Source organism: Hemiscyllium ocellatum, chromosome 28, assembly GCF_020745735.1.
Source record: "Hemiscyllium ocellatum isolate sHemOce1 chromosome 28, sHemOce1.pat.X.cur, whole genome shotgun sequence".
NCBI lineage: Eukaryota > Metazoa > Chordata > Chondrichthyes > Orectolobiformes > Hemiscylliidae > Hemiscyllium > Hemiscyllium ocellatum.
In genome coordinates, this window is record NC_083428.1 from 23,508,774 (window position 1) to 23,532,071 (window position 23,298).

General features: G+C 40.3%; 1 protein-coding gene across 1 annotated transcript in view; it reads left to right on the forward strand.

Moving 5' to 3' along the window:
- The first annotated feature begins 4,982 nt into the window (after window positions 1-4,982).
- LOC132829215 (unconventional myosin-Va-like) overlaps window positions 4,983-23,298 on the forward strand; it is a 175,290-nt gene continuing 156,974 nt past the window's right edge. Inside the window, exon 1 of the mRNA XM_060846582.1 lies at window positions 4,983-5,009. Coding sequence (XP_060702565.1) covers window positions 4,983-5,009 — 27 coding nt within the window. The remainder of the gene's footprint in view (window positions 5,010-23,298) is intronic.

The following is a 23,298-nucleotide window of genomic DNA, read 5'->3' on the forward strand; positions in this document are numbered from 1 at the left end:
AGACATCCTTGATCCTGGCACCAGGGAGGCAACACACCATTCTGATTTTTCCCAACTGGCTGCAAAAATATCTGTCTGTGCCTCTGACTGAAGAGTCCACTATCACAATCAATTGCTTGGAACCCGACATACTCCTCATTACATTAGAGCTGGTCTTGATACCATAAACTTGGCTGTTTGTGCTACATTCCACTGAGAATCCATCACCCCCTACATTTTCCAAAACAGCATACTTGTTTGAAATGGGGATAGCCCCGGAAGACTCCTGTACTCCCTGCCTACCCCTCTTACCTTTTTTGGAGGTAACCCATCTATCTGACTGTATCTGTGGCTTTTTTCCCTTCTTGTCATTGCCATCCATCATACCCTTTGCTCTTGTAAATTCATCATTGCCTTTAAACTGTCACTCCAACCGATCCATTTGATCTGATAGGATTCATAACCAAAGACACTTCCTACAGATATAATCCTCAGTAACATGGAAACTCTCCCTGAACTCTGACAAGAAGAGCACATCACTCTACTAAAGGCCACTGTTACTCATTCACAATCTGCTGACCCAGAAAATAACACTGTCTTTTTGCTCTAAAAGACAGTGCTCCAGGCTAAGTTAGTACTTATGGTTTATATTTTTAAAATTTAATCAAGAGACAGATTTCAATAAAACATATAATCAAGAAAGTACCCAATCTATTCACTCCTGTAGACTTACAGCAAGGTTACACGTTAAAAACTATGCACTTATCTGTTCCTGTGCTGTGAGCTGTCCCACACAGGTTCCTCCAAGATCAGTTGGGAGTTTTGCTGTTTGTTAAGTTTTCCTAGACATTCCATCCTTAGAGTTTCCACTGGGTGATTCCACTCATTACATTCTCCCTCACTATAGAACTGATTTTGTTTCTGATCAGTAACACTACTTCACCTCTTCTGCAGTTTTCTCTATCCCTCCTTTAATCTTATAATCTGGTATCATTAGTTCTCAGTCCTGACCATTCTGCAGCCATGTCTCCACGATGACTGTTATATGATAGTTTCCAATTTGAATCTGTGCCTGCAGCTCATTTAATTTATTCCCTGCACTCTGTGCATTTGTATAAAGAACTCTAATTTTGGCTGTATGCTGTATTCTGTCCTTAGACATCTTTCTATTATTTCTCCCTCCTGGCTTGTTCAAAACACTTTTCATAGTCCCATGTTGTTCATTAAACTGGCCCCACTTGTTCATTTTATAAACCTCTATCTTCTCCTAACCCCCTGCCCTACTACTTTAAATCCTCCCAAACTGTGCAAGCAAACAACGCTGCCAGGATATTGAAGTCCCTCCAGTTTAGTTGCAGCCCATCCTCCTTGTACAGGTGCCACTTGCCCTGGAAGAGATTACATGATCAAGTGAAGGAGCAGTGTTCTGTACTCTAGTGATTCCAAATAAACCTGTGGGACTATAACCTGGTGTTGTGTGATTTTTAACTTTGTCCATTCCAATCCAACACCGGCTCCTCCACATCATTGGCTACAATGATCCAGATGTCTGAATTCCTCCCTCCTAAACCAGCTCTTCAGCCAACTATTCAGCTGTACTATCTTCATACTTTTGGTCTCACTAGCATGTCGCACTATTAGTAATCCCAAGAATACAACCCTAGATACCTTGCTTTTTAGCTTCCTGCCGAACTCCCTAAATTCATTTTGCAGGACCTCATCTCCTTTCCTAACTATGTCATTAGTTCTAATATGGACCACATCCTCTGGCTGTTCACCACTGGCTCATTCAAAGTTGCCTTGACCCTGGCACCAAGGTAGCAAACACACCATCCTGGAGTCTCACCACAGAAATATCTATCTGTGACCCTGAGTATAGAGTCCTTGACTACTGACTGCTTGCTGCACTTTGATCTTCCCTTGTGTATGACAGAGCTGTCGTGTTGCCACCATTCTTGCTCTGCTCTCACTATCCCCTGAAAGGCCATGCCTTCCAAAAATATCCAAAACGGTTCATGTGTTAGAGATGGGAATAGCCATAGACACTGCCTGCCCCTCCTGGCGGTCACCCATCCATCTGCCTCAACATCTTGCCAGGTCCAGAAATGTTCTCCATGGACTGCTGCAGTGTTGCCATGATTGTATGGGAAAGGAATTCCATGATTCTGTCCCAGTGGTCATGATGTAACAGTGGTACATGCCTGAATCAGAATGATTTAGAGAAAAAATTGCCAATGGCGATTTTGTGTAATTTTCTTGCTGTTTGTCCTTCTTGATGATAATGGTTCTAATGATGACTTCTTGTCGTACATCCTGTAGAGAATGAATACTCCAGTCACAATGCACTGATGGTGGAGGGTGTGAATATTAAGCATATATCAGGGATGATCTTTTTTATTATGCATTTGAGGAACATGGGCATTGCTGGCTGGGTCAGCATTTATTGCCTATCCCTAGTTGCCCTTGAGAAAGTGATGGTGAGCTGTCTTCTTGAGCCACTGCAGTCCATGTGCTGTAAGTTGACCCACAATGCTAATAGGAAGGAAATTCCAGGATTTTGACCGAGCAACAGTGAAGGAAAGGCAATATATTTCCAAGTCAGGATGATGAGTGGTTTGGAGGGGAATTTGGAGGAGAGAGGTGTTCTCAATAACCTGCTGCCCTGTATGTCTAGATGGAAGTTGTCTTGGGTTTGGAAAGTATTGCCTAAGGATTTTTCGGTGAATTTCTGTACAGCATCTTTTGGATAGTACACACTGCTGTTAGAGTATCACTAGTATAGGGAGTAGATGCTTGTGGATGTGGTGCTAATTAAGCTGGCCACTTTGTCCTGGATGCTGTCAAGCTTCTAGAATGTTATTGGAGCTGCACCCATCCAGGCAAGTGTTCCATCACATTCCTTGTACATGTGCTTTGTAGATGATGGACAAGCTCTAGGGAGTCAGGAGTTGAGTTGCTTTGGGCAGTATTTCCAGCCTCTGGGCTGATCTTGTTGCCATTGAGTTTATGTGGTGAGTTTAGTTGAGATTGTGGTCAATGATAACCCCAAGGATATTGATAGTGGGGAATTCAGTGATAGTAATGTTAATGAATGTCAAAGGACAGTGGTTAGATGGTCTCTTAGTGGTGATGGTCATTGCCTAGCCTTTGTTTGGTGCAAAAATTACATGTAAGCAAAGGTACTACTTTGACCTGGATGGTGATAATATATCTATACCCATCTGAGTGTATAGTATTCCTTCAAAGGCCTGATTTTAACTTTTTTGAGGCTTTAAGGAATCAGGAAGTGTACTACTTGTCAGAGAGTACCCAACTTTCCCTTACAGCCACAGTGCTGATATAGCTGGTGCAGTCAAACTCCTAATCAATTTAACCAGCAGGAAGTTGGTGAGGAACTCAGTGATGATGTTGTTGAAAGTTAGGGATAGGTATCTTGGAGATTTTGTTTGTGTTAATCATTGCCTGATAATTCTGTGGCAGAAATAATATATTTCATCAATCAGCACAACCCTATCAAAGTCTTGCACTGTGATGGCAAAGGCCGTTTGTTATGGACGAGGCCAAACCCACTCATAATATTTCAGAAGTTAGTCTAGACCCTAATGTTTTCTTATTTTAAAGGTAATAGGTAAGATGTTGCATTACAGATGCAATTCGATTGGTCAAACTAACAAATTCAAAGCAAAACACACTTTATTCATTCTCAATACAACAAAAGAAAGAAAGTATTGGAATAATGTAACTCTATTGGAAAACTTAACAGAATAGATACAGTAACTATTGCTAATTAACTGTTCCAGTGCAGCAACATTCCATAAACACACTCTTGGCAAAGAGCAAAAGATTATTTCATATACAACTCCAGTAGCAGGAAGAGAACCCCTAGCTTTTGGCTGTAACTGAGAGATGGAAAAGGCAGCTTCCACTCCACAAGACACCAACAGCAACTGCTGAAAGCTAAATTCCTGGGCCTGTGGGAGCTTAGCCCCACCCATCCAGGCTGCTTCTATTGTTCCAACTTTAATAATACCCCAAGATCTCAGAAGCTGTTTACTATAGTGGCTTTGGCTGACTGCTCATCAACTCTGCCTTCAACCCTCTCTTCAAAAAAACAGGACAAATACACCTCTTTAAAGGCACAGTATTGTCACACTACTTCATTACTGGAGATGTAAGTGCAAGTGTATCAGCCAACAAACTCTTAAGCTGATGGCAGAGGGAAAGCTGATAATGCACAAAAGATAATTGAGCCAAGAACTTTCTCTTGAGGAACACTAACTGGCAATGTAAACCTGTACAAAGACATTCTGTATCCTTTACATTCATTAACTTCAATCTGGATGGGGCTCCCCACCAGCAATTGAGTCCTTTCCTTTTATGTGAGCTGTATTTGGGAAAGTGACCTCAATTACTCGTACTTTTTTTTCACTCCAGGGTGCATTTGTGGATTTCTATTCAAATTCATTACAAGAACATTTTGAAGGCCACACACATACACATATATGTTCACGATTTAGTCAGTTTAGCAATCCTTTTCCGTTTTACTATTGAACTGATAAGAATTAATTACGGGATTTGTATTTTCTCATCAACCCATTTAGAGATGCTCTGACACAGCTGTGGAGTAGGTTTGACTTAAGCCTGAGAGCGATATTACAACAGAGACACAAAAACCCTCAGAATGTCTTAATGATTAATTGCATCCGTTATTGATATGTTGGACTTGAACACGTTGTCTTTAGTAATAGTCCTTGCTCCGATCTTCAGACAGTGAGAAAGCGCATATTATGGTCTGATTCCCTCCATTGACATCAGGTGTTTGTGTGGTTGCGTTCACCTGTAGTGAGTTAGTTTTTGGCTGAGAGAAGGGTAATAGGGGTAGCTTGATGGTGGGTGCGGAATCTTGTACCGAAACAACTATAGGCAAAGTTTCTTTTCTCCCTGAGTTCGTCTGATCTGTTTGTGTTCCTATTAGAGAGGGAGGCTTTTTTTGAAGGGACGCAATGTCTGTGGTTGAACTATACACCAAGGTATGCTCAAGTTTTATTTGTTTTAAAGTGATTTGCTTATACGTAATGTTAGACATTTCGAACATTTTCAAATTGGATGGACTCGTTTTGAAAAACGTGGAAGAAATTTGATATCTATTGGAATTTACTACGCTTTATGTACTTTGAAGCAAATAACATTAAAGACGTCTTGGATTCGCTTACTAACTCAGTTTGGTTTCTCGCATCACATTAAAAAAAGTATTTTTTTTGAGTTAACAAAGGGGAAATGTATTTGGAAGTTACTGATAGGAGTGTCGCCCATGCACAATCATGAGTAAATGACACCACGTCCAATGTGTGTCTCAATCCTGTATTTATGCAGGGCCTTTTAATGTTGTAATCCCATTTAAGGTTGTGATATTTGTATTAATTGGGAGATAATAGTGGTGATTTGAAGAAGATTACTTTTTTGTATTGTAACTTAAATAATGAGAAGGACTATGTAGCAATGATGGGAAAAATTATTCTTAACTGAAGAGACACCATATAATCAGAGGAAAGAAAATGGCTTGTCAAATATGTACAGCACAAAAACAGACCCCTTGGTCCAACTTGTCCATGCTGAGCAGATATCCTAACCTAATCTAGTTCCATTTGCCAGCACTTGACCCATATCCCTCGTAAACCCTTCCTATTCATATTCACATCCAGATGCCTGTTTAAATGTGGTAATTGTACCAGCCTCTACCACTTCCTCTGGCATCTCATTCCATACACACCACCCTCTGTGTGGAAAAAGTTGCCCCCTGGGTCTCTTTTACATCTTTCCCCTCTCACCTTGAGCCTATGTTCTCTAGTTCTGGACTTTTCCCCAACCCAGGGAAATGACTGTCTGGTTATGCTATCATAAACCTCTAGAAGGGCACCCCTTCAGCTTATGTACCAGGGAAGACAACCCCATCCTATTCAACCTCTCCTGATAGCTCAAAACCTCCAACCCTGGCAACATCATTGGAAATCTTTTCTGAACCCTCAAGTTTCATAACATCCTTCTGATATGAAGTATCATACATATCTCCTTCCTATGTTCTGATACACTGATAATCATCTTTAAGTATGCAACTTTGTCCAGTGAGTCTCTCATCAGTTTCCCATGAGCTATTGGAGAAAATTCTGAAGGAGAGAATTGATCTCTATTTGTATAGGTAAGGTTTTATCAGAGATAGTCAGCATAGCTTTGTCAGAGGGAGGTCATGCCTCACAAATTTCAAGTTTTTGAGCAGGTGACTAGTTGTGTCGATGAGGTCAGTGTAGTTTGTGAAGTTCAGCAAAGCTCTTGACACTGACTCATGGGAGACTGAGAAAAGCACGTGTGATCCAAACTCTTCAAATTGGATCCAAAATTGACTGAGTGATAGTTTGACTGGATGCTGGTGTCTAGTGTGAATCACAAATTGGTGTTGAGTCCCTTTTTTCTTTTTTGGTAACATATAAAATGTAGAGGCCTGTTATGACTAAATGTGCATATGATTGAAGTTTGGCCAAGTGGTTGACAGTGAGGAAGAAGGCCTTGGGTTACAGGAGCATAGAGATCAATGGACAGATCAGTGGCTGATTTTATTAACTTTTTTTTATGAAGTGGTACTGTTCAGAAGTAACAATAAAGGAGTCTTGGATGAATTGCAGGCCATTAAGAATCTGAGGGATCTTTGGGGTGCTTGTTCACATATCCCTGAATATGGCAGGACAGGTTAATGAGGTAGCTATAGCATACAGGAACGTGCCTTTGACATTGAGATAAGCAGGGAGGCTATGATGGACTGTACAAAATTTTGGTTAGGCCCCAGCTACGTGCAGTTCTGGTCATACATTTATAGAAAGGATGTAATTGCACTGGAGGTAGCTTGAAGAAATTCACCAGGATGTTACTGGAATGGATCAGATTATGTATGAAGAGGCTGGATAAGATTTGGCTTTTGAGCGAGAGGGGACTTGATTGAGGGGTGTGAACAATATCAAAAGCAGTTGTCCCAATGAGTTGAAGGGCCAATAACAAAGCATACCTTTTTCAAGGGAAAGGATCTGAGGAAGTTTTCACCCAGAGGGCAGTAGAATGTCTGGAATGCATTTCCTCGGATGATTGTTGAGACAGGAAATATCTCTCAACCTTTTTTTTTAAGTATTTGAATGAGCACTTGAAATGTCATAATGTTTAAAGCGATGGGTCAAATGCTGCAAAGTGAGACTAATGTAGAATGGTTTGATAGGGCCAAGGGTTGCTTCAATACTGTATGATTCTATGAAAATGTCTTTCAGTGGCAAATCAACTAAGTTGATTGGAGTCAACTAAGTTTTTATACACTTGCAAGGATTTCTGAACAATCAACAAATTTTATTAAACTTATTTTTAAATATGTACTTTTTGAGACCATTGTATGACAAAAATATTCATGCTGATGCTTTTGAGGTTGGTACACTTAATGAGTGTAGACTGTAAAGGCACTCAGTGCCTGTGATGAGAAAGTGTTGGAACACTGGCAGCTGTGGTTGAAGTTGTTTTGATTTGGGGTTTGAAAGGAAAAACCCTACTTGTTGTGGGTTGGATTTGGTGTTCCATTTGCAAATAGGTCTGCTATTGCGATTAAATGGATCAACAGGATATGGCTCCATCCAGAATGTAGTTTTTTCCCCATGCTTACACAGACCAAGTACTACACACTTTTTTTTGACTTGAGATCTCCTATGTTTCAGTCATGCATTAGTGCAGAGAAATGCATTCTCTTGTCCACATTGACATTGTGATAGTTGCTTATAGAGGCCATTTTCTACCTACTTGGCTGACCCAGGAGGTCAGCTGGGGTGTCCATGATTTAAGTGATTATGTTCTCCTTTTTGGACTGCCATTCAGAGAATGAACTCATGTTACCAGAATATATAGCTGGTGCCTTTGTCTGTATTAGCTGCCTAGTAATGCGTACATAACAAATAAGAGTGGGAGTAGGCCATTTGACCCATCAAACCTCCCTGCTGGTCTTTCTATAATATTCTGGTTGATTTGCCCCAGGTCTCTAATCATCTTTCCTGCCAGCTCCTCATAGGCCTCAATCTCCTGACACTACAAACATCAATTTTTTTGTTTAATTGGTTTGAATTATCTTGCCCCCACTGGCCACCTGATGCTGCCCAGCTTGCTGTGTTTTTCCAGCCTCCTGCTTGTCTATCCACTGGTCTGTGGCAAAGAATTCCAGATATTCCCTACTGAGAAGAAACTTATTTTTAAATGTATCCCATTATTCTGTAACTGTCCTATAGCTTGAGATTTCCCCCACAAGTGGAAAGTTCTCCTCCACATCTACCCTGTCCTGTCAACTCAATCTTTTTGTTTCCATAAGATTATCCTTCATTCTTCTGAACTTGTGTGACAAATCTAACAAAATAGACTTCCCTTTCACAAAACTAGATTAACTCAGTTTTACAGAGTTAAGCTTTTCGAAATGCCCTGCTATTTCATTGTTGATGGATTCTCACATTGACCAATGACCAATTAGGTTAATTGACTCATAGCTTCCCACTTGTTGTCTCCCAGGCTCCTTGAACAGAGATATTTTAGTGTGTTTCCAATCCACTGGATTCCTCCCAGAATCTAGTGAAGTATAGCATTGTCTCTGTAGCCACTTCTTTTAAACTTAAGGATACAGGTCTCTGCATCTGGGCGGTTTGTCAAATATTTTTGTCCTTCATGTTACAAAACTTTTCTCCCCACTAGCACCTTCCTTATCTGTTACCTTTTGGATGTTTCACTGTCTTGCACAGTGAAGACCGATGCAACATATTCATGTAAATTATCTGCTGTTTCCTTGTTCCCTGTTAATTCTGCAGTTACATTCTCCAAGGGTCCAATATTCACTGTTGCTCACTTTTTTTCAAAACATATCTATATAAGTTTTGTTTGTTGTTTTTCCTCTATTTGCACCAGTGTACATTCATCAATTTTTTTGAGTAATCTGCTGGTTTTTTTTTTAAACAAGGCCCCAGTCCCATGGCGTACCACTTATCTTTCATTGCTTTGCATTCCATAGTTTTTTTTGACTGGATATCCTCTTCCAATTGTCTTTGTTAATTATAGTGGTTCATTCTTCTCCAAGTCCTTTTTATGACTAGATTAAATTTTGCAGAGTGTAATGAAATATCTGGTTAAATGCCTGTCATTGTGCATCCACTGACCTTCTTCCCATTATTCTACTTTGACAGCATGCTTCAAACAACTTTCTGAACTGTTTTGTAATTGTCCTTGTTTAACTTGAGGTCACTAGTTTGAGACTTGAGTTGCTCTGCTTAAAATTGATTTTAAAACTCGTGTTATGATCTCTATCCCCTAGAGAGTCTTAACTATGAGATGTCCATTATTAATCCTATCTCATTGTTACATCTAAAATAGTTTGTTTGGATATAACAAATGTACAGCTCTAAGAAGCTATTTCTGATGCACACTACACATTTGACTTCCATGCCAACCTTGCTCATCTGATTTTTGTCTAGACCATATGCAGCTCATAATGGCAAGCCTAATGCCTTGCTTACAAACCGCCATTATTTCCTGATGTGTACTTTGCCTGACAGGCAACTTTTTTTTGAGCCTATAGATAACTCTCTCCTGTGATTTCCTCCTCTTGCTATTCCTTTTATTTCCAGCCAAACTAACTCTACATCGCAATCTGTTGCATGCATATCACAACTCTACATTGCACTGATACCTTCCTTTATTAAGAAATTATTCATCCACCTCGCTTTCCTTTTTTTTTTGCTTCCAGACTGTTGAATACCTTTTAATGTTCGAGTTCCCAGTCTTGAACACCTTGTAATCATGTTTCCATCATTAGTCAAGCCATATTCACTTCTTTTGGTGCCATCGATGCATTTATCTTGTTAGAAATGCTGTATGCATTCATAAAGAGCTTTCAAAGTTCAACTTTTTAACCATTCTTACTTATACTGCTTCAAATATTTACTGGACTTTTAAAAATGCTTTTTTTATCCCTCCCTGTCATGTTTTGATTTAATGCGTGCCTCTTCACCACCTTGCACCTCTGATCTCAATTCTTTTTGATGTTCAATTGAATCAAAGTTTAAAACTGTTCCCTATTTAACCAGTTTTAAAGCTCTATCTACCAACCCACTTGCCTGGATGGGTAGAGCTCCAAAAACACTCAAAGCCTGACACCATCATGTCTGTCTCTCCCCAAAGATCCTTTAGATTTCCAAACCCACAACCGCTTCTATGTAGGAGGACCAGACAGCAGATACAACACCATCTCCTGCAAGATTCGCCCTGAATTACTCACCTTATTTACCTTATGATTTTCACGTGGTTCAGGTTGTAATGTGGGGATTATTGCCCTTGTTGTGCTGCTTAACTTAGCCCTGAGCTGCAGATAATCTATCAGAACCTTTTTTTTCCTAGTCCTATCTGGTGCTGTTGGTATCTATAGGGACGACTGGATCATCCTCTTCCTCCAAGTAACTTTCCAGCCCAGACGGGGTGTCTTGACTTTGGCAGACCAAGTAGCTAGCATGGCTTTTTGGATGTTATTTGCTGTCTAGAATTTGTGAAATGTGTGTATTATAATGTCATTTTCTTTGATATTTTGTGCCTTACCCCATAACAATTCCAGATACCCATTTTAGGGATTTTTGTACATGTGCCAAGAGATTAAACAGTGAAAAAACAATTGTGGGTGCCTCAGGTAAAAATGTCCAGTGGCTTGAAGGTATATTTGTGAACCATTGCCTGCCATGGTGATCTCTGACCATTTTGATCAGAGCAATCATGATATCAAAGAATGATAGAATTATCTAATCAGTCTCCAACTCCATAACATTACAAATCTTTCCTTTTCAATGTATCTAATTTACTGTTGAATCTGCTTCCACTCCCTTCAATTCAAGATCAATATTTCTGTATTGACTTAATATAATGAGCAAATTGAATCACTTTGCTGTTACTTTTATGGTAATTTCAAAATAGCATTGATATCATTTAAGCAGGCACAGTAATCAAAAGGGAATGCCATTGATTAATGCAATTTGGAAATGTGCTTATGCTCCTTTTCAAGAAGGAAATCCTTTCGGCAGAGTGCTGCTGCCAAGACAGATGAGGGCCATGTCCAAATGTTGATGGCTTCCCATGGTGTGAATGAATGGACTGGGTTACTCAGCCATGAGATGTGTTGGTAATCACAGCTCAAAACTGGAACCATGAGACTTCTCCACCAACCATGTATACGGTATTAACTGTTGTGAAAATGGACCAGCACTACTTAACTTTTAGACTTGAATACCTGAGACGCAAACTCAACGGTTTTGCAAGGGACACTACTGATTTTAAATGGCTGCAGTGATCACTGGGAGGGAGGGAGGATCTTGGCAACTCATTTAGAATTTGAAATCCGATACATTGGAATTATTACTTTTATTCAAGCCATCGAAAATTGTACCACTTAACTTAGACATGATATATTCAAATCTTGAGCAATGAGAGGTTCTGTACAAGCTTGGAATGAATCAATGACCAACACCTAAACCTGCAATCAAATTGTACATCAACAGCCTTTCAGCCATAAGAGAGCAACATTGCCTAACAACAACCAAACCACTGGAAGTCTTACTTTCTCTATCGATCTCAAAAATCTATTCAGGGGCAAAGGAACTTGGGAAGAAATCATTTTACTGAGAAATCAGGGTTATTTGTAAGTGTGTTTTTGACATTCCTGAGGAAACTGGACAACTAACTTGTGGTGACTTTGGTTTTGCTTTCTCAAAGTCTTTGTTTTTAAAAAAAAAAGTTGTAGTTCAAGTTAACACCTTCCTTTCTGGATATATAACCTTCACCACAGCCTTTTTGTAAGCTGTTTACCTGTGATTTGTTTTTCATTTTCATTTGAGGTAATACATAATAAAAATTTTTTTCCATTCCTGTAAACTTTTTTGAAATTTGTTTTCTTTGTCTACAGGTTCTGTTATAATGTAATTATAAATGTAAATTCACTAACGCGATTGACTAATTGGGGATGCTGTTTCGACAGTGCAGTTTTAAAACGTGGTTGTAACACTATTCCAGCGCCAACACAAAGCAATGTTTCTAAAGCACGATTTTTCCATAATGATGTTGCACAAGGATGCAATCATCCTCTTATAGAAGAACTGATTATTTTTTTTTAACTAAAAGTGTGATAGCCATGTGCTGGGAGAGAAAATTGTAACTGAGCAAAGAAAATAACAAACACATCATTCCACTTCTCATCCTGTCAAAACAAAATTTGGAATTAATATTACTTAAAAGGAAAGACCGGTTTCCTCCCACAGTCACAAAGATGTGCGGGTCAGGTGAATTGGCCATGCTAAATTGCCCGTAGTGTTAGGTAAGGGGTATGGGTGGGTTGCGCTTCGGCAGGTCGGTGTGGACTTGTTGGGCCGAAGGGCCTGTTTCCACACTGTAAAGTAATCTAATTTAAAAAAAACCTACATAATCATCTTAATACCTTTTTTTTATATAATTGTAGGATATCCACAATACTTCACAGCAAACTAAATCATTTTAAGCTTAGTTACCATGCAGGAGGTTGTCAACTCAAATTTATTTGCAGTAATCAGATTTTTAAAAATTCTTGAGATTTAATTAAGGGGCAAAGCTTTTTGGCCTGTGTCAACTAAGGGGAGCATCTGAAAATGCAGCACTCGCTCATAGCACAGTAACATAAAATTTAGGAATACACCTTCTACACTGTAACTCGGTGGTTAGCCTTGCTGCTTCATTACAAGGTAGCCGGGTTCAGTTCTATGTTTTGAGTAACTGTGTGGACTGCCTCTGGGTGTTCCACTCCAAAAACAGTCCAAAGATGTGCAGGTTAGGTTGTCTATGTCCAGGGTGTGGATAACCCCACACATTACTGTGGTTTATGGGGATAGGATGTGGGGCTGGGTGGCCTCTTTGGAGGGTCGATTGTAGACTTGACAGGCTGAATGGCCTCTTTGCACCCTGTAGGGATTCTATGAAACTCCTTTTCTGACTTTAAGAAATGCAAAAGAGGGAATGTGTGAGAGAGCTAGAAAAGATAAATTTGAAACTTTTTTTTAAAGACAAATTTCTAAAATTATGCAATGGAACTTAACTCATCACCCATCAAGCAAATGTTTTTAATTTTGTCCTCTGAACCTGGAAGTCATAAGAAAACAAGGTTAACATGTTCCCAGATTTAAAATAAAAGACTTAATGTTCAAAATTACATAAATGTAAATTGGATACTTGGCTCTTTTTTTAAAAGAAGCCAAGGCAAAGTTGCCCACTATGTCCATTCCTTTCAGTTCCTGATGCATGAGTGGTACCATTAAGTCGAATGAGTAATGTACAGTTCTGATGTCACTTTCAATGTGACAATTTAAAGCAATAAATTGGATTTTCCAAGTAATGCACCTAATGCATGTAAATGCAACAGTTTTGAGAACTTAAATTGATAAATGAATCCTCCAAATTAATGGATAATTTGTCTTATTTCATCTAGCTTTATGCTGCTGAACGTTCATCATTGCATCCATCTGAGTTTCACAGAATTGAATTTCCATCAAATTTTAAACTATAAATTTGCAGAAAGCTGGGGCTAGTACATAGTCATGCAAGGAATCGATTATCTACAATTGATCAAACATTCCACCTCATGTATAGTATGTTCTTTTAAAATTGTTTTTTTTCCAATTTATCCTTGCTGTCCCTCTATTTTCCTTTTTTCTGATCAGATGGACTCAAATTTGCCCATGCCTTTTTTTGCTGTACTTCCATTATATGTATTTCTGCTTGATTCTCACTGGTTAGAGATTGTTGGGTGTTAATCATAAGATGTCTCACTGCTGTCAACTTGTAATTCCAGGAGTTTATCAAGACAGGCACTACAACTAGGCACACTCCAAAGATAGTGTGATTTAGGTTAATGTGGCATTTGGCTTTTAGGTAAAAGGTATTATGATATCAACAGGTATTATTACCAGATGAACTAGATCCCTGCTAGAAACCTTGTTTTGATAGATCATTATTTATGATTTTAATGAAATGATCTCTCGGACATCAGCATGCAGAATTTACTTTTAGAGATTGAACAACTTTATTGACAAAATGAACAGAATATTGTAAACCATCTAATTAAAGATCAATTCAAAAATTTTTTAAATGGATGTGCCATCCCATTAATCCCAAACCACTTCTCAATTTATACAAGAAATAGCTTCAGTGTAGTAACCAAAATATACCACTGATGCAGTACCCAAAACACAATATGACCTAAGAGCAGAAATGAAGCCATTCAGCCCATCAAGTCTGCACTGCCATTCAGTCATGGCTGATAAGTTCCTCCACCACTTTCTCCCCATGACAATCAAGAACCTGTCTATCTCGGTCTTAAATATGCTCCATGACCTGGTGTCCACAGCAGTCTGTGGCAGTCCATTCCATAGATTGGGTCCTAGTCTCACCTACCAATGGAAACTACATCTTGCCAACATCCATTCTGTCCAAGCCATTCAGTATTCTGCATGTTTCAATTAGATATTTTCCCCCCTCCCGTCCTTCTAAATTCCATTTGAGTATAAGGGTCAAGAGTGTGGTGCTGGAAAAGCACAGCAGGTCAGGCAGCATCTGAGAAGCAGGAGGTGGTCACTTCTGCCACCTCCAAACGGACCCCATCATGCAGAGAGATATTTCCCACCCAATCCCTATCATTGTTCTGAAAAGACCATTCCCTCCGTGACTCCCTTGTCAGGTCCACGCCCCACTCCTGGTACCTTTCCCTGCCACTGCAGGAAGTGTAAAACATGCACCCACACCACTCCCCTCACCTCTGTTCAAGGCCCCAGAGGGGTCCTTCCACATCAGTCAGAAATTTACCTGCACCTCTACCAGTGTCATCTGTATACATTGCACCTGGTGTGGCCCTCTTTTAATCGGGGAGAACGGATGACTTTTTGAACGTTTCAGAGAACATCTCTGGGAGACCTGCGCCCACCAACCCCACTGCCCCGTGGCTGAACACTTTAACTCCCCCTCCCATTCTGTCAAGTGCATGCAGGTCCTGGGTCGACTCCACTGCCAAACTGTTGCCACCCGGTGCCTGGAGGAAGAGAGCCTCATTTTTTCAGCCCTAGAACCCTGCAACCACACTGGGTTCTGAGTTATGGGTGTTCCTCCAATATCACAATTTACAGCCCAGGAACAGGCCCTTCGGCCGTCCAAGCCTGAGCCGATCCAAATGTACTGTCTAAACCTGTCACCCAATTCCTAAGCGTCTGTATCCCTCTGCTCCCCACCTACTCTGCACCTGTCCAGACACATCTTAAATGAATCTACCGTGCCTGCCTCTACCACCTCTGCTGGCCACGCATGTAAAGTACTTGCCATGTGTAACCCCCTTACTCTTTCCACCTCACCTTGAAAGAGTGACCTCTCGTTATTGAATCCTTCACCCTGGGAAAAAGCCTGTCTCTATCCACCCTATCTATACCCTTCATGATTTTGTAAACCTCAATCAGGTCCCTCCTCAATCTCTTTTTTTTTATTTTTCTAATGAAAATTAACCTTACCTACTCGACCTCTTCATAACTAGCTCCTTCCATACCAGGCAAAATCCTCGTAAGGCTTCTCTGCACCCTCTCGTGGCCACACCCTTTTTTGGTAATGTGGCTTCCAGAACTGGTTCAGCCGCATTTAGAATGCTATGTACAATGTCTTGCACAATTTTAACATGACTTGCCAGCTCTTATACTCCATATCCTGTCCAATGAAGACAAGCCTACTATATGCCGCCTTGACCACTCTATCCACCTGTGCAGCAACCTTTAGGGTATAATGGACCTGCACTCCCAGATCTCTCTCTGCCCATCAACTTTTCCCAAGGATCTTCTGTTCATTACATAATTCGCTGAAGAATTAGTTTTACCTAAATGCATCACCTCATTTGTCTGGATTGAAAACCATCTGCCACTTTTCCGCCCAACTCTCTAGTCTAGCTATATCCTCCGTATTCTCTGACAGTCCCTTTATGCTTTCTGCTACTGCATCAACCTTTGCATAATCTGCAAACTTGCTGATCATACCAACAGACCCTCTTCCAGATCATTTATGTATACTACAAACAACAGTGGCCCCAACACTGACCCCTGTGGAACACCACTGGTCATTTTTCTCCATTTTGGAGAAACTCCCTTCAACTACTTCTGTCTCTTGTTGCTCAGCCAGTTCTTTATCCACCTAGCTAGAACACCCTGCACACCATGTAACTTCACTTTCTCCATTAGTCTACCATGGGGAGCCTTATCAAATGCTTTACTAAAGTTCACGTATATGACATCAACAGCCCTTCCTTCATTTAACAATTTGGTCACTTCCTCGAACAACTTGATAGAGTTCTAAGGCACGATCTTCCCCGCACAAAACCATGTTGCCTATCACTGATAAGCCCATTCTTTTCTAAATCTAAATAGATCCTATCCCTCAGTACCTTTTTTCCAGCAACTTTCCTACCACTGACATCAGGCTCACTGCTCTGTAGTTACCTGGAATATCCCTACTACCCTTGTACAGGGGGACGTCATGAGCAACCCTCTAGTCCTCTGGCACCTCACCTGTATTTAAGGATGCCACAAAGATATCTGTCAGGGTCCCAGCTATTTCCTCTCTTGCCTCCCTCAGCAACCTGGGATAGATCCCATCTGGTCCTGGTAATTTGTCCACCTTAACGTCTAGCCTATCCAAGACCTCTTCTCTACTTATGCCAATGTGATCCAGACTAATCAAACTTTTATCTTTTAATCTCCAGATTCTTCATGTTCCTCTCGGTGAACATTGATGCAAAGTAATATTTCAGAATCTCACCCATTCTCCCAGATTTGACACACAGCCTTCCATCGTTATCCTTTAGTGGATCAATCCTTTCTCTAGTTACCTGCTTGCTGCTTGTATAAGAATAAAATGCTTTGGGATTCTCCTTAATTCTGCTCGCTAAAGCTATTTCATGACCCCTTTAGCCCACTTGATTTCTTGTTTAAGACTTGTCCTACTCTTCTGATATTCCTCCAGGGCCTGTTCTGTTTTTAGCTGCCTAGACCTTATCCAGAGCCTTCTAACTGAAACTTGTTTACTTCGTTAATTAATTTTAACACTTTCCCAAGGAAATTAAAAACTGCTCTCATGCAACCTTTCTAAAATAAATCACCATGGCTACAGAAATATGTGCAAGTTAATTATTAAACCACTTCCTATGCATTGACTAAACCTGGATTGCACTGGTTCAAAAGCCAAATTCTGAACTTGGGTGCTAAGTTTGGCAGTGGAGTAGGTCCAGGACCTGCATGTCCTTAGAGTGGGAGGGGGGAGTTCAAGTGTTCAGCCATGGGGTGTGGGGTTGGTGGGTGCAGATGTCCCAGAGATGTTCTCTGAAATGATCTGCAAGATGGTGTCCTGCCTCCCTGATGTAGAGGAGACCACAATGGGTGCAACAGATGCAGTAGATAACTTGGATGTGACCTGGAGCAGGAATGCTTCATTCCACTTTGGAACCCTGCAACCATGTGGTATAAATATGGATTTTTTAACAGCTTCCTCATTTTCCTCCTCCCACATTATCCCAAGCCTCCAACTCAGCACTGCCTGCGACCCATCCATCACTGTCCCCTCTGACTTATCACCTTCTCCCTCACCTTCATCCACCTACCACTTTCCCAGCTACTTCTCCACCCCCACCCCCTCCCATTTATCTCTCAGCCCCGACCCACAAGCCTCATCCCTGATGAAGGGCTTATGTCCAAAATGCTGATTCTTCTCCTTGGATGCTGTCTGACCTGTGCTTGTCCAGCACCACACACTTGACTCTGATCTCCAGCATCTACAGTCCTTGCCTTCTCCATTTTGAGTATAAACTCAGCATCCTCAAATGTTCCTTTTTTGTTATGCTGTTCATTTCTGGGACCACTCTCTCAAATCTCCTCTGAACACACTCCAATTCTTCCTGAGAAATGGGGCCCAGCATTGCACCATATTCCAAATGTGGTCTGACCAGAGCCTTATACAGCCTCAGAAGTACATGCCTGCTATTATATTCAAGTCCTCTCAAAATAAATGCCATCATTGCACTTGCCTTCCTAACTACTAACTCAACCTGCAAGTTTACATTGAGAGAATCCTGGACTAGAACTCCCAAGTCACTTTGCACTTCCATGTTTCTATTCTTAAAGTGCCTGACCCCTCTCTTTCCCACATTGTATTCCACCTGCCAATTCTTTGCCTACTCTCCTGATCTGTCCAAATCCTTCTGCAGCCTCCCTGCCGTCTCAGTACTATCTACCTTTTTTTTTATCATCTGCAAACTTAGCCAGAATGCCATTAGTTCCTTATCTTGATCGTTAATGTATGAAGTGAAAAACTGTGACCCTTGCAGAACGCCATGTCACCAGCTGCTATCCTGAGAAAGGCTCTCTTTATATATTTGTACAATTCTCATGACGTAGACCCTGTCCATTGCAGCTCAGGAAAATCAGTCATAAGTGACTTCATCATCTTTTTAGACTGGAACTGCATATAGCTATTTCCTTGAGCTACCATGTAGCTGAATGTCAGTGTACTCTGGTTTATTCCCATTGAGGTTTCATCCCAGTACTTTGGCCTGGGACTAGCACAAAGCTAAGGTAACTCTGGTGCATCATGTCCTTCCTTACAGTAGCACTGATCCACACAGGTATCCTATTCCAAGGCTTCATAGAACTGCCCCAGTTAAAGTGAAAACTAAATAGTCTCTCCTCTAAAGATATGACCATTTCCTTTTGAGCTTTTCTTGAAGAATTGCACCACACAGGATTTTGATCTAACAACACAAGCTAACTCTCAGCAACCAGGAGAAATTACATCTCCCGTCATTGTGGAATATTGTCATGTAAAATCATCAAATCACAGTCCAATCTAATTGAATCCACCTTCATCTGAGGGTGGGGAAGACCAAGTCTCTGGCTGGGATGGGATTGGTGGGGTTTGACTCTCATCAGGAGATGAGGGATGTGTGGGTGGTCTGATCACGTCTGATTGGGTCAATGACTTTTGTTTACCGTGAATATTCTTGCATTTATTTGTATTTATGATTGGAAGCTAAGAAGAGCTTCAGCTTATAACCTGCTCATTGCTATGTGAATACACTTGAGCGGAGAGTTGGGGTTTCTGTCAGGGAGGCAGTTAACCTGCTTGCTAAACTAGTTTTAATCTTAAAACACAAACCTCTGAATAAATACAAGATCACACTGGATACAAATAAGATGGATTTTATCAAAACAAGTGCAGCAGAAGTGACAATTGATCAGATGGACTTGGCCACTTAACAATGGAATACCAAACTTCAATTGCCTGGGATGCTGTCTTATCCTCTTTCTGCACTCTCTACCTTTTTACAAATCATGACCACAACCTGATCAGTGGTTAACAGACTCAAGTTGGTGTTAGCAATGCAAATTAGATTTGAATTCCTCTCCATCTATCGTGTACTCGTTTGCCTTCGCCCTGACACCCCAGCCCCACAAAGCCATCTCTTGGCACACGTGCCAGCTTTCCCTGTTACTGTCAGTTCTGAAGGGTCACTGGACCTGAAAAACAAATGCCTCAGATGCTGCCAGACCTGTTTCTCCAGCATTTTTTCTTTGTTGCAAATTAAAATCCTCATTTGGCTAGGGGAGGCATGGCCATCCCCTGAAGACCCATCTTCCAGGATAGAAAGCTTTCTCAGAATATGCTTTAGGAATTCACGCTAAGTTTGACACCTCTTACTGCATCTGTGCTGATTTGATCAATGCTTTAAATATCTGATTTTTGGAAGCTTCCTGCTGGGTGTTGCATTTTACTGTGGCTGTTTTTTTTTATTCTGAAAGAGGTTGCTTGATTTTAAAATTTATAAATTACTTGGCAATATCTGACTAACTTTGTGTATTAGTTGATGTGTAATGTTCTGTGCTGAAAATGTGTTGCTGGAAAAGCGCAGCAGGTCAGGCAGCATCCAAGGAGCAGGAGAGTTGACATTTCAGGCATGAGCCCTTCTTCAGGGGTAATGTTTTTTGTCCCAATTTTGTGTGTAACAACACGTAGATAGCAATTATCTATTATTTAGATGGTGGGCTAGGTAAACTGGTTATTGCATGTCGTACAGCCATAAGTGATTTTTTTTCTCTCTCTTAAAAGGGTTGTCTAGTTCCAAAATAAACCACCCACTTTCAGAAGTTGCACATGACTTTTGATGCTTGATTCTGTACTTAATCCAAATTCTTAACACTCAGACTTGGTTTTTTTTTTAAAGCTTGCTTGTGTCTAGCCATTGGCTTTTGGGGTGTCACTTCATCTGGGATATTGTGGGGAGTGGGAGCTGCTGAAGGATTGTCCAAGGTGACGTGTACCCTTTTGCTGTTTATGGCATGTTTGTTTTGAGCTCCAGTAAAGGGAAATGGAGACCTGTTTAGAATCAGGGGACACCTAACCCAGAAGCCTTGTTTTTTTTTAAAAATGTTGTAAAGAAATAATCACTTTTTGAACAGAATGGAGAACTATTTTGAAACACGGAGGCGTGATATTTGTGGAATGAGCAATGCAGTAGTGATTAGCCTTAAAAAGAACACTATTATTGGAGTGTCAAACACAGATTTGTTTATATAGAATTGCAAAGTTGAATAGTTTTGGGCAACTATGAGGAGAACATCCCACAGGATTGTAAAATGTATCAATGTGTGAAACAAAGGATGTTTGAGATGAGGCATGTTCTTCATAAGCCATGTCCCCCGTGTACTCAATTTTTAAAAATAAATCATTGTCTCATTCAAACTGTTTCCATCTCTAGTTTACTTGAACACCTTTTTTTAAAAAATAAGTTATTAAAGCAAATGTTATGAAAATTTACTGTCATTTTAGTGAGATGAGGGCAGAGTGGTGGACATAATCTATATGGATTTCAGTCAGGCATTCGACATGGTTCCCTATTGGAGACTGGTTCGTGAGAATGTGGGGGGAATCTAGCCTTTTGGATACCGAACTGGCTCAAAGGTAGAAGACAGAGGGTGGTTTTTCAGACTGGAGGCCTGTGACCAGTGGTGTGCCACAAGGATTGATGCTAGGTCTGCTACTTTTCTTCATTTATGTAAATTATTTGGGTATGAACATAAGAGGTATGGTTACTAAATTTGCAGATGAGTAGTGGACAACGAAGGAGGTTACCTCTGATTGCAATGGGATCTTGATCAGATGGCCCAATAGGCTGATTGGCAGATGGAGTTTAATTTGGCTAAATGTGAAGTGCTGAATTTTGGGAAAGCAAATCTTAGCAGGACTTAGACACCTAATGGTCAGGTCCTAGGGAGTGTTGCTGAACAGACACCTTGGAGTGCAGGTTCATGCTCCTTGAAAGTGGAGTCCAGGTAGATAGAATAGTGAAGAAGACGTTTGGTTTTGGTCAGAGCATTGAGTATAGGAGTTGGGGGGTCATGTTATAGCTGTACAGAACGTTGGTTAGGCCACTGTTGGAATATTGCATGCATTTCTGATCTTCCTATCAAAAGGATGTTGTGAAACTTGAAAGGGTTCAGAGAAGATTTCGAAAGATGTTGCCAGGATTGGAGGATTTGAGCTACAGGGAGAGGCTGCATAGGCTGGGGATGTTTCCCTAGAGCATCAAAGGCTGAGGAGTGACCTTTTTTATAAAGGTTTAAAATCAGGAGGGGAGTGGTTAGGATAAATACAGTCTTCCCTGGGGTGGTGGTGGGGAATCCAGAACTAGAGGGCATAGGTTTAGGGTGAGAGGGGAAAGATATAAAAGGGACCTAAGGGGCAATTTTCTCACGCAGAGGGTAGTAAGTGTATGGAATGAGCTGTCAGAGGAAGTGGTGGAGGCTAGTACAACTGCAACATTTAAAAGGCATTTGGATGGGTAAATGAATAGGAAGGGTTTAGAGGGATATGGGCCAAATGCTGGCAAATGGGACTAAATTAGGTTGGGCTCTCTAGTTGGCATGGATTAGTTGAACCGAAGGGTCTGTTCCTGTGCTGTACATCTGACTATCTCTTGTAATCATCTCTCCAACTTCACATTTGTCACCCTAGTTATGTTATATTACTGAATCTACAATATTGAAGATAAGTTTATTGATTTAACACTGGACTTTCAGGAAACATTTTCTAAATGGTCTTTTCTATAAAAGAAACTAGTTATATCTCTGCATTGAAATTTACAATGGTAGGTGTTAATGGAATGTAAGCAATTGATTAGCTCTACTATTTGAATATAATTGTGCTTTTCATTTATACATCTGTTTGTCATATTTCAAACTAAGACTCCAACTTCATCAGTTGGGTGTAAAATGATACGTAAACATTTTTAGTTGTGTTCAATCAACAAAGATATCCAATAGTTCATTCTCACTGGTAGTTTAGTATTGCCATTTGATGACCCATATGAAATGATCCACTTACTATAGCATAATTGTAAAATATTTTATGCAGTTCATAATCTTGTTAAATCTTCTTTTTAATATAACAAAACCTCCCTGTTTTAAAATGAATTATAAAGTTAACTGATTTGGAAGAAGTCTTTAAATTTTGGAGTTTCAGATCTCAGACTAGTTCAGTTTTGTTTGGTATAGTCTAGGTAAAATGGCCAATCCAGTGCAAATGATTAGACCATTTTAAGCAGCTTAAATTATTCCTCTTGATTTTTAAAATAATTCTATGGATGGCCCATCCACCCAGATTGAAATAATGATCCTGGAGTGATTGCAGCTACTGTAGGAAGATCTTCAAATTGAGCTTATTTTCTTGGGTCTTTGAGCACTTTTTTTTAAGACTTGTGAAGCAAATTCTTGATGATATAGTGTTCAATGAAATTGGTAGGTGATTCGATATTGTTGAAATGGCATTTTGTGGTGGAGTTGTGTTTTTTAACACAACCTATTTCAGCTGCTAATGCTGCTCTAGGCACCATTGTTAATGTATTCACTGTTTACAATTTCAAGACCTTGTATTAGCACAATGTCCAGTGTAATGAGACAGCAAGCTGATTTGTTACACCAATTGTATTGGAAATTTGAGCAGTAACACACTCTCTGCAATTTCTGTCTGTTTTGCCAAAGTGGGCACTTGCCTCTGAATCTTTATTGGGGAGTTAATTTACCACTTTTAGTGTTGGCTTCTACAATGTTGCACAGCTGCAATAAAGTTTTTTTTTAAAAAATAATTTTAATACTATATTTTAAAATGCTGATGTTTTGTTCAGTG